This window comes from Genypterus blacodes, unplaced genomic scaffold (assembly GCF_046128005.1).
Source record: "Genypterus blacodes isolate CSIRO-AG114 ecotype Tasmania unplaced genomic scaffold, CSIRO-AGI_Gbla_v1 ptg000182l_1, whole genome shotgun sequence".
In the NCBI taxonomy this organism is placed as follows: domain Eukaryota; kingdom Metazoa; phylum Chordata; class Actinopteri; order Ophidiiformes; family Ophidiidae; genus Genypterus; species Genypterus blacodes.
Window position 1 is genome coordinate 168153 of NW_027466983.1, and position 11314 is coordinate 179466.

The following is an 11314-nucleotide window of genomic DNA, read 5'->3' on the forward strand; positions in this document are numbered from 1 at the left end:
TAGATTCTCATTCAAACTATCTCAACTCACCACATATTTTATAGATTTTAGAGGCGATTTTTGTTGTGCAGTTAATCAACCTGATTGTTTTGTACAGAACATTGATCAGCATTTCAGTGTAAACAGTTCCAAATCAATTAGACTGTTTGTAGGATTTTGTTATCATCACAAGATGAAGAACAGCCCCATATTCCACCATGGTCACAAGCAAACAGTATGCTGTGGAAAGGATGGCCAAGTCACCATGGTGATGCTCTGGTCCACCACTTATGCAGAACAAGGGGAGCTGTCATTGGCTGAGATTGCTGAGGGAACAGGATGGAGCCTGCAGCTGACAAGATGGCCATGCAAAGGACAAAAGTGACCCGAGCCATAAACACAGCAAACAACGCACGCAGAGTGTGTTTGTAGCCCAGGAATAATGTGTATGTTCTCTCTACCTGTGGGATGTTCACACACTGTGATCCCAGCACAGCCTGCATCTGGGTTCACTAATAAACAAGGCTTCTAACCACATGAGGTGTACAGCGCTGTATGAAAAGGTGAACTTTCACTTTCAGACAGTCTGAGTGGAGAGAATATAACAAAAATAACAATCAATCTGTGTTTGCTGTAAAAATACAACACATGTGTCTGTGCCAAGGTTATCTGGGTGAGGAAGGACTCCCCTGCAGGCCTCAGTCCCTCTGTGTTTACCCCACCATACCTGACTGCTCTGAGATGAGACACATGTAGGAAATGAGATCATCTGTCAGGTGTGATCTGTGTTATGAATAGGAAAAACGCTGCAAGGTCAAACTGCAGCGCCAGCAAACCTGTCACGACTTTGCTCCATGCAAACATGGACCCGCACTTCTTCAGACGTCTTTCCATGCAGGAGCAGCTGTCTGCCCTCTGTGGACGGACATGCATCAAGAAACCTACACATAGATAAACAGCTGGCCTGTTGGACATCATGATGTCTGACGCCTCAGCTGCCCTGAAGAGGTGAACACTCAAACAAGGGCGCACAGGAAGACGCCAGCACACACACACACGCACACACACATCTGCTGGTGCGCAGTGCGCCGCGTCGCTCCCTCAGCTGCACCAAAATAAACACACAGCGGAGGAAAAGCCTCAGCTAGCGGCGGCTTCAGGCTGACACACAATGCGGCACGCATCTCCTCCATACTTCCTCCATTCATGCATTGAGTCCAGGTCGTTGTTGCGTCCTCCTCCTCCAGAGGCGCGCAGGGACACGCAGCGCTCTGAAAACAACACCCGGCCTCACTCACCCCTATTCCTGCAGCACTTTGTTTCGTGTCACGGTCCCATCCATGAGTCCTCCGGCTTCATTGCGTCCCCGCGGCTCGCGTCTTTGGGCCGAGGTCTCCGCTGGATTAGAGCGGCGATCCTGGTTCACACACCCGGGATGGAGGAAGAAGGAGGAGGAGGAGGGAAGGAGGAGGGAAGGAGAGGGATGCAGGAGGTGTGAGGAGGGAACACACGGGTACGGACGAGATGAGTCGACGTCAGAATACGTCGGATTTTTAAAGGGAAACACCACCAATGAACTATAGGCTCCTTAAACCTACACAGAGGGATCCTGTGAGGACTGCAGGGAGATAAGAGACACACACACACACGCAATAAGGACTAGATGTCTCTGCAAACACCGACACAAAGGCACATCTTTTATCTGTGATTGCTGTTAGGGCTTCTTCTGTTTAATGTTCAGCATATACAAAAATATTAAATAATTCAATCGTTTACAATCATATTCATCTGTGTAATTGATGTTCCTGTTAAACTCCTTGACTTCTATTACTCTGTCAAACCATATTAATCCATCATAACATTTGATCCCAAATAGATGATTAATATCCGGTTAAAAACACACACAACTAACCAACTTACTCACTAACTAACTCTTTTGTCACAATGTCAGCGTGAGCCTGTGCTTCTGCAGGGCCAGGGACTGTGTTGCATTTGGAATTGGTCCAAGATCTTCCGTATCTTTCCTGGCAGCAGTTCCCGACTTTCATGTTGTGATCAGTTAAGTCCAGCGAACAAGACCTCAAGAGACCTTAAATGCTTTGACTACGTGCACAGTAGCTCAAGCTCCTCATTTAGCACTATAAAACTAAGGTTTAGGTTTGCAAACTGAGATCTTTTTTCTCCAACTGCCTCTCTGTATTTAAGAATCATATCACGCACAAATGACTTATTACAATAACAAACTTAACATAGGATTTGCATCTGTATACTTTGTTACAAGGGTTAACAAATAGCAAAGCAAAACAATTCAAAAACTGTTTTTACCCTTTTCAGTCAACACAAAGCAAAAACTATTATTGTTATTATATTTTACTATTACAATCTATTTTTAAGATTCTAAAATGAAGACTATGATAATTGATTGTTACTAGGCTCCCACAGGGCAACAGGTTGGCTCTGAAGCCGCAGCAGAAATGAGTCAAGTGCAAACACAGGTTTTCACTCTCGACTGATGGCACACAGCTCATGGGGTGAGGGGCCGAGGATGAAGCCCACAGCTGGGGTCAGGTCCAGTTCATCCTCTGAGATTCCAGGTGGAGGAGTGAAACGAAAGTGCTGGAGGAGGGAGGTGAAGAAGAGGAAGAGCTCCATCCTGGCTAAACCCTCTCCGACACACGCCCTTCGACCTGAAGGAATGAAGAGTTTGAAACTTTCAAATATCTGTGATGCTGGAAAACCAATCCAAAAACAGTTCACAGGAGTTTAGTACCTGCAGAAAATGGCATGAAGGCATCTCTCTTCCTAAATTTCCCCTCCTTATCCAGAAAGTGAGAGGGGTTGAAAGTGTTTGGGCTCTCCCACTCACTCTCATCATGCAGGACGGAAGAAAGCAGAGGAATCACAACAGTCCCCTGTAGGAAAAAGAAGCAGATCATATAAACACTCAGAATACAATCTCTCTCTCAGGCTGTTGTATCGTTTGTGGACAGCTGACCTGTTTGATGAAGTAGCCCTGGAAGGTGACATCTCGGGTGGTTTTATGAGGAACAGATAAGGGGACAATGCTGGCCAGTCTCTGGATCTCATGGACGACAGCGTCAGTGTAGGGCAGGTTCCTCCTGTCCTCTACCCGGACCTGACGGCTTCCAATCACCGTGTTCAGCTCCTCCTGGACCTGGTCTGGACACATGGAAGTTGGAGTTGAAAATAACTTTGAACATCAGAAAACCTCATACAGACGTGGCTATAGTCTAGTCTCAATAATTTTGTCCAAATTGTTTTCGTTTGTTTTCTCATTTAAATTAATGTATTAGATCATCAATGTAATGTAGCATCCATAAGAGTGTGTTGGTACCTTGAATATCAGGGTACTTGGCCATGAGCAGAAGACTCCATCTGAGTGTGTGTCCAGTGGTATCAGTTCCAGCTCCAAACAGATTTTCCGCACTGTGCAGCAGGTTGTCATCGTAGTACTGTGAATCCATGACTCCAGACTCCTAATGATCAGAAACACTGAACTGTAGTTATGATTGATTGCCACCAGCAGTGAAGTTGTGAATTCACTACAACTCACCTCCAGATTTTGCTTGCGGGTAAGGAATACATCAACAAAGCCTCTGCATGTCTCAGGACTCACAGTCTCCTTTAGACTCTGTATTAACCTTTTCATGTCCTCCTCACATATCCCAATAAGCTTCTTCACTACTTGCCAGGTTTTCAGCCAGGGGCCCAACCAAGGGAATACATTATAGACCTGTAATGTAGTGCAGTGCAAACAAGATAATTATTTGAGCTTTTAATACAGAGGAGGATTCAAATCATCATTTCAATTTGATAAATGTATCAACAATGGAATAATATTGGCAACCACAGCAACACAACCCCTGCTATTGCACCTTAATAATCTAAGGCAGAGTTCTGTCAGGTTTGTAGTACTTTGATTTCCTTCAATGGACTCTTAAGTACCTGTATTGCTGTCGATCCTGTCAGCAGGATGATCTCATTGTTCCTATGTACCAAGCCTTGAAAGACCGGATCTTTGTAATCAAATCTACTTCCAAACACAATGCCTGAAATAATATTGGAAGCTGCATAATTCACCACCTGTGAGTTGTTGAAGGCTTTACCTGTAACAGACAAGAACATGGGAGATTAAATGTTCCAGGACGGTTATACAGTTATATGATATCTAGCAGCTCATGTTACCTTCATGTTTTTGAAATTCTTCAATCAGGTACTGGCATTCCTCGATGATTTTCTCTTCACTAAGCTTCTTTCCCATCCCAAAGTCTCTCAGTGTAGTCAAAGCACAACGTCTCATTTCTTTCCATGTCTCCCCGTTGCAAAACAATATGCCTAGAAACCGAAGAGATTGGCTTGATTTACAAGGTAATTACAGCTTATTTGAATCATAAGTACTTCAAACAGGCCTTTACCATGTCCTTTGTTTATTTCATAGAAAAGTGGAGTGATGTCTCTGTCTCCAAACGCTTCAGCGGTGTTAAGTAAAGCCTCTTTGACTGTCCTGTATCCGGCCAGGACCACCACCTTCTGAGGACCCAAGTGGACCGTAAACACTGATCCATACTGTTTGGACAGCTAAAGAGATGAAGTAAGGTTAAAGTTATTAACATTTGAAAACATTGAAATAAATGTAAATGTGACTGAAACAAGCAAAATCTAAGAAGAAACTTTTCTCACTTCAAACAGGCAGTTGTGGATTTTCTTGAGATCCAGCTGAAGCAAGTTACCAAGCAGAGGAAGAGGTCTGGGTCCAGGAGGCTCCTTCCTCTTCTCCCGACGACTGAAGACGGAGGACACAAAAAGAAGGATCACAACAATCCCTAACAGGGACACTGGAGTGAAGGACTGCAGAATATCTTCCCACATAATTTCTCAGTGTATTGGAGATTTGCCTACTCCTATGAAACACAACAACTCTTCTGATGCTGTACTGCCTTGCAAAAGCTGTCAGGAAGCTCTGCAGGGGCGTAACACAGACTCCATGCACATTTGTTGTAATCTGACACAACATGAAGCTCCCCTTTAAGGTAGTCTAGGCAACATAAGGGGAATATGCAAATGCTTGATTGTGGTCCAGGATACCAAGCAGAGCGTACAATGCGTCTGTTCGTCTGTGTTTTAGGCCTCAAGGTCTTCATCTTAATCTTATGATACCTTAATTCTTTAGGGGCAGAAACATTAAAGGGTCATAAGGCTCTGGATCGGGATCACACTGTCATCTGGGACATACTGTACTGTTCTATTGTATGCAGTGGAACTTTGCTTTATGACGCTTTTATTATATAATTTTTGTACTAAATTAATGCTTTTTCCTTGATCATTTACTTCACAAATAAATGAAATAAAAGGGTTAGGGTTAGGGTTAGGGTAAAGCTATGTTTTAAACTTTAAAAGATAGCTGTACCCTCCTCTTATTGAACTTATTTTGAAGCTGAACTCTCACAAACTATGTGCCGTCACCTCACTTTACCCTGCCGAGGATAACATGCGGCACAAGTCCAACTTTTCAACGTTTGAATGAGGTGAAGCGAAGTGACAAAAAAAAGAAAAAAGAAATCAAAGATCGTGTCTGTGTGAAGATGGCTCACGGCGCCGCAAACACACACTGCAGCTGTTTGGGGTTCAGACGTTTCGGCGTTTTCAACACAATCACAACAATCTCCCACCGATAGGAATATACTATTTTTTTGCACGTTCTATTTTACTATTATTTGTTTATTTGATTAGTGAATGAATCGCAACGTCACTGACAATGAACGGGGAAAAGTTTTGCCAAAAGTCAAAGATTTGGTCGTGAACAGAGGGAATCCGACACAATGTTCACATGAAAGCAGATAATTCGGGCGTCATTTCCACAAAAAGGCATACAGAAAACATCAGACCTCAGAGAACCTTTGGCTTCCAGAGGAGTAGGCACAACGACACGGACGTTATGTTTGAAGATCTTCTCCAGTCCTTCACTCCAGTGTCCCTGTTAGGGATTGTTGTGATCCTGCTGGGGCTCCACCTGTTTACCTCCAGCTTCAGCTCTCAGGAGAAGAGGAAGGAGCCTCCGGGACCCAGGCCTCTTCCTCTGCTTGGTAACTTGCTTCAGCTGGATCCCAAGAAAATCCACAACAGCCTGTTTGATGTGAGATTTATTTGATTTATTTTTTTCTGTGAGAGTTTTTCCTTTTTGAAAATGAGAATTTGTTTTTGTTTGTTACATTTACATTTAAATGGATTTCAATTGTTTTCAGCTGTCCAAACAATATGGATCAGTGTTTACGGTCCACTTGGGTCCTCAGAAGGTGGTGGTCCTGGCCGGATACAGGACGGTCAAAGAGGCTTTACTTAAGACAGCTGAAGTGTTTGGAGACAGAGAGGTCACTCCATCTTTATACGACTTTAGCAATGGACACGGTAAAGGCCTGTTTCAAGTAGTTATGATTAAAATAAGCTGTAACTTGTAAAGTCGAGCCAATCTCTTTGGTTTCCAGGCCTTGGGCTTACAAACGGGGATAATTGGAAAGAAATGAGACGTTCTGCCTTGACTACACTGAGACACTTTGGGATGGGAAAGAAGCTTAGTGAAGTGAAAATCATTGAGGAATGTCAGTACCTGATTGAAGAATTTGAAAAACATGAAGGTAACATGAGCTGCTTCACTCTCCTGCATGATATCAAATAACAATTCCTGAATTATCCAACTGCCCTTCATGTTCTTGTCTGTTACAGGTAAAGCCTTCAACAACTCACAGGTGGTGATTTATGCAGCTTCCAATATTATTTCAGGCATTGTGTTTGGAAAGAGATTTGAATATAAAGATCCGACTTTCCAAGCCATGGTAGCAAAGGACAATCAGCTAATCTATCTGGCAGGATCAGCTGCAATGCAGGTACAGGTCACTGAGTGACTGACCCACGTCACTGAAATTGTGCAATCTGTATTGTCACGGCTGGATGAGTGCTGTTAGGATCAATGGATCTTAGTTGAGCCAAGTTAAAGTCTTCAGGCTGTAAAATGTGTCAGCATCTATAGTTCATTGGCTTTGTTCCGATTCACACCAATATTTTATTTTTTATCTTAATGCCCTTTATTTCTCTGCACTATTCACTTTGCTGCTGTAACATGTGAATTTCTCTGTTACGGGACGGATAAAAGATTATCTTATCTTATAACACCCTAAGGTTTCTGAATTAGTGCTAAGTTGCTGATTTAAATCCTCCTCTGTATTAAAAACTAAAATAATGATTTTGTTTGCATTGCACTACATTTCAGGCGTATAACATATTCCCTTGGTTGGGCCCCTGGCTGAAAACCTGGCAAGTAGTGAAGAAGTATATTGAGGACTGTGAGGGGGACATTAAAAGGTTAATACAGAGTCTAAAGGAGACTTTGAATCCTGAGGTATGCAGATGCTTTGTTGATGCATTCCTAACCCGCAAGAAAAATGGGGAGGTGAGTTGTGGTGAATTCACAACTTCACTGCTGATGGCAATCAACAATCATAACTACAGTTCAGTGTTTCTCATCTTTAGGAGTCTGGAATCATGGATTCACAGTACCATGATGACAACCTGCTGCACAGTGTGAGAGAACTGAGTGTAGCTGGAACTGATACCACTGGACACACACTCAGATGGGGTCTATTGTTCATGGCCAAGTACCCTGATATTCAAGGTACGAACACACTCTTATGGATGCTACATTACATTTTCAAACTAATATATTATTTAAAATGATAAAACAAATTGTTTTGGACAAAATTATTGATACCCCCTAGAAGCGATTATGAATCTTGGATTGTTATTATATTTCAAGCAGATAATTTCCTTTAATTAACATCACTGGTGTACCAGCACACTCATACACAGGTTTCTGATGACATCAAAGATGTTTTCAACTGATTCAAACTCCAACTCCCATGTGTCCAGACCAGGTCCAGGAGGAGCTGAACACGGTGATTGGAAGCCGTCAGGTCCGGGTAGAGGACAGGAGGAACCTGCCCTACACTGACGCCGTCATCCCTTGAGACACAGAGACTGGCCAACAGTTCCCCCATGTCTCTCCCTCATAAAACCACCCGAGATGTCACCTTCCAGGGCTACTTCATCAAACAGGTCAGCTGTCAACAAACAATACAAAAGCTTGAAACAGAGATTGTATTCTGAGTGTTTATATGATCTGCTTCTTTTGCCTACAGGCGACTGTTGTGATTCCTCTGCTTTCTTCCGTCCTGCATGATGAGAGTGAGTGGGAGAGCCCAAACATTTTCAACCCCTCTCACTTTCTGGATAAGGACGGTAAATTCATGAAGAGAGATGCCTTCATGCCATTTTCTGCAGGTACGAAACTCCTGTGAACTGTTTTTTGTTTTGTTTTCTAGCATTGTGGATATTTTAAAGTTTCAAACTCTTCCCTTCAGGTCAAAGGGTGTGTGTTGGAGAGAGTTTAGCCAGGATGGAGCTCTTCCTCTTCTTCACCTCCCTCCTCCAGCACTTTCGTTTCACTCCTCCACCTGGAATCTCAGAGGATGAACTGGACCTGACCCCAGCTGTGGGCTTAACTCTCAGCCCTTTACCCCATGAGCTGTGTGCCATCAGTCGAGAGTGAAGAAGAGAGCTGGGCTGTTTTGGTCATGTTGTGTGTTTGTGTCACTGCACTCACGACACCAGTTCAGTCAGATCTTTCCCACTTCTCTGTTGAAATGTGACCAAAATGCCAAAGAGAGCAATGTGATTGTTTTGCTGGGCCTGTTATAGGGCAACACACTGCCCCTTAAGGATCGTGGTTTAAGAGAAACCTGCAGATACCAGGACACCAGGATGTGTAATATGATGATAGTAATACTAACCTTTCACCAGCAGAGGTCACTGAATGACTATTTCTTTATAGACCACATCAGGGCCAGCAGGTTCAAATACTTCAAATCCAGTGTAAGTGTGCTTAAACATGCAATTTAAAAACAAAGATCCCTACTGTGATACTTCATGACTGAGGAAATTTGAAGTGATGGCACAGCCTGCAGTCTGTTTGTTAAATCAGTTTGTATCCTTGCACTCTCCAGGATATTAAATAAAAAAGAAACTGGGAGGTCATAAGGAAACAAATGCACCACTCAACAAGTCTAAAGGAACTTGCCTACATGGGGTCCAAACAAAACAGTAATCAGATTCTCCGTGAAAGCAGCTATTACATTTGAAACTGAATAAGATTAGACATAAATGTCCTCCCCTGCTGTTCCCCATTGAAACCTTTTTTTAAACAGAAACACTGATTTTAAGATGATGTAATTGTTTTAAAGCGTCTTTTTGCTTTTTGTTTCATTGCAGTTTGTTTTATTCTACTTTGTTTTGTTAGTCAATTGTATTGGATTGTGTCTCATATAAAACAATAGAATCAGTATAAAGAGCTCAGTGACACGTGTGTGTGTGTGTGTGTCTGGTTGTATTCTCTGTGGACCGTGTGGTTTGTGTCTCTGCTGAACACACTGCTGCATGGCTCATTGGGGAAGAGCACAACCTATTCCAACCTCTTCTGCACTAATGGTGCTATATGCTTTGAGTTTCTCCAATAATAGCTTTTCCTATATCACTTTATTTCATAGCTCATAGCAAAACAAGGATATAATAAAGGTTTAAATTACGTGATAAAACTGCAATGACAACAAAGATAACCACCAACTCTCACCACGATCGTACAGACTGCTGCTCCAAATGAAGCTGCCTCTGACCAATCTGCTCTCGCTACTTCACTACTATGCAATTTACTGTTATTGTGAGCTTAGAAGAGGAGCGGTAAGTCCTGATAAGGCTTCAGGTGTGAAGCAGTAGAGCTGAAGAAGCATTGTGCTAGTTGGTTTGGTTTGGGATCAGTTGATGAAAAGACAATATTTACGAGATGGTCCTGTTTGTTCACTCACTCACTCACTCACTCACAATTCCAATAACGTGATGAAGTAGTAGAGGAGATTTAACAGGGAAATCTGTTTAATTAGAGGGATCAGCGATGTCAATCTCCCCTTTCCTGAGGTTCAGTGTACTCACACACTGTCAGGTCCTTATTGAAGCTTCTTTCTTTTTCCTCCCTTTCATCTTTTTACATTTGGATGTGGTTGTTGCATCAGTGTGTGAGTGTGCATGCGGTGTGTCTGACAACATGGAAACCCATGATTTCTCAGGGATTCCTTTAAAAATAAAGGGAAAGAAACCCTTTCCATCCTGCCATTTTTCACACACACATTCCACACATGACACAGGATTCAATTTCATGGCTGATGTGTATGGAAGAGAGTCCGAGGAACAATTCTCGGACCAAAATACGTCTGAGGTTAGAGAGGCCATCAAAGCCATAGGGGAAATAGCAGAAGCATTACCGCAGATGAGCACAGGTTCAACACCCATCATAAGTGGCCTTCAATTTCTTTAAGTTGTCCCTCATAGCTATCTGAAGGAATTGGACTCTGGTGTCACGTTAAAGTAGATTTTTTGCTCTTTTCTCTATTGATCTCTTTTACTGCAGCCTTCCTCAACTGTAATCACATCTGACCTATTTTACAGACAGAGACTCCAAAGTGTCATCATAACAGAACAGCTCAGCTGGAAATCAACATCTGAGGAAATCTGAGCCCTTCATCTGGGGAAACGGGCAAATTCTCCATTTGGATCAGGTACCAGAGATAAAACTGAAGACAGGATGCATTGTTAAAACACAAAGTTGTGAGGATCTAGCTCGGAGTAAAATACTGAGAGCTCGATCAGAGCGCAAGGAGAAGGGAGACACGAGGGAAACAAAACAGAGAGAAAAGCTGATTTAAAGACTGAACACACATTGAAACAGACAACTAGAAACTCTTCAATACAGGCGGAAGGAAATGTAACGGATAAACAGGAAATGGATAAGAGGGAAACTCCAATCTAAGGCCTAAACACCGCAGGAATCAAAGTTGATGAAGACAAACACAAGTGAATCTGAACTGGAGAGCCAGAGAGCATCACTACCATAAGACTACAGGAAACTAATAACTATAAATACTCACAAGACAGATGCCAGTGGGGAACAGGTGAGGACAATTACACACAGGTGGAAGCATTCACAAGACAGGGAGCACAAGGGCAGGAGGTCAAGCAAAAAACACAACAGAAGATCCTACAAAATAAAACAGGAAACAACGCCTAAAACACAGGATCATGACACAAAGTAATATCCAATTTTTTCTTAACCCTTTTTCTTAGTGTATAAGCCCTTTTATAAGGTTTATATAAAACAGAGAAATCCTCCCCTAAGTATTTCAGTGGGACCAACCAACATTGATTGGTCCGTCTATCT

General features: G+C 42.7%; 1 protein-coding gene and 1 pseudogene across 1 annotated transcript; one reads left to right on the forward strand and one right to left on the reverse strand.

Moving 5' to 3' along the window:
- Nucleotides 1–1693: 1693 nt before the first annotated feature.
- On the reverse strand, nt 1694–4919 carry LOC143014163 (cytochrome P450 2K1-like). Its single transcript, XM_076167958.1, has 9 exons — nt 4681–4919; nt 4416–4578; nt 4186–4335; nt 3946–4106; nt 3554–3733; nt 3335–3476; nt 2975–3159; nt 2750–2891; nt 1694–2666 (listed from the first exon to the last, which is right to left on the reverse strand). Exons 1-9 carry the CDS (start codon nt 4867–4869, stop codon nt 2479–2481), a joined length of 1500 nt encoding a protein of 499 aa, XP_076024073.1. The 5' UTR covers nt 4870–4919; the 3' UTR covers nt 1694–2478.
- Nucleotides 4920–5935: 1016 nt separating this feature from the next.
- On the forward strand, nt 5936–8599 carry LOC143014164 (cytochrome P450 2K1-like; annotated as a pseudogene).
- The last annotated feature ends 2715 nt before the right edge of the window (nt 8600–11314 follow it).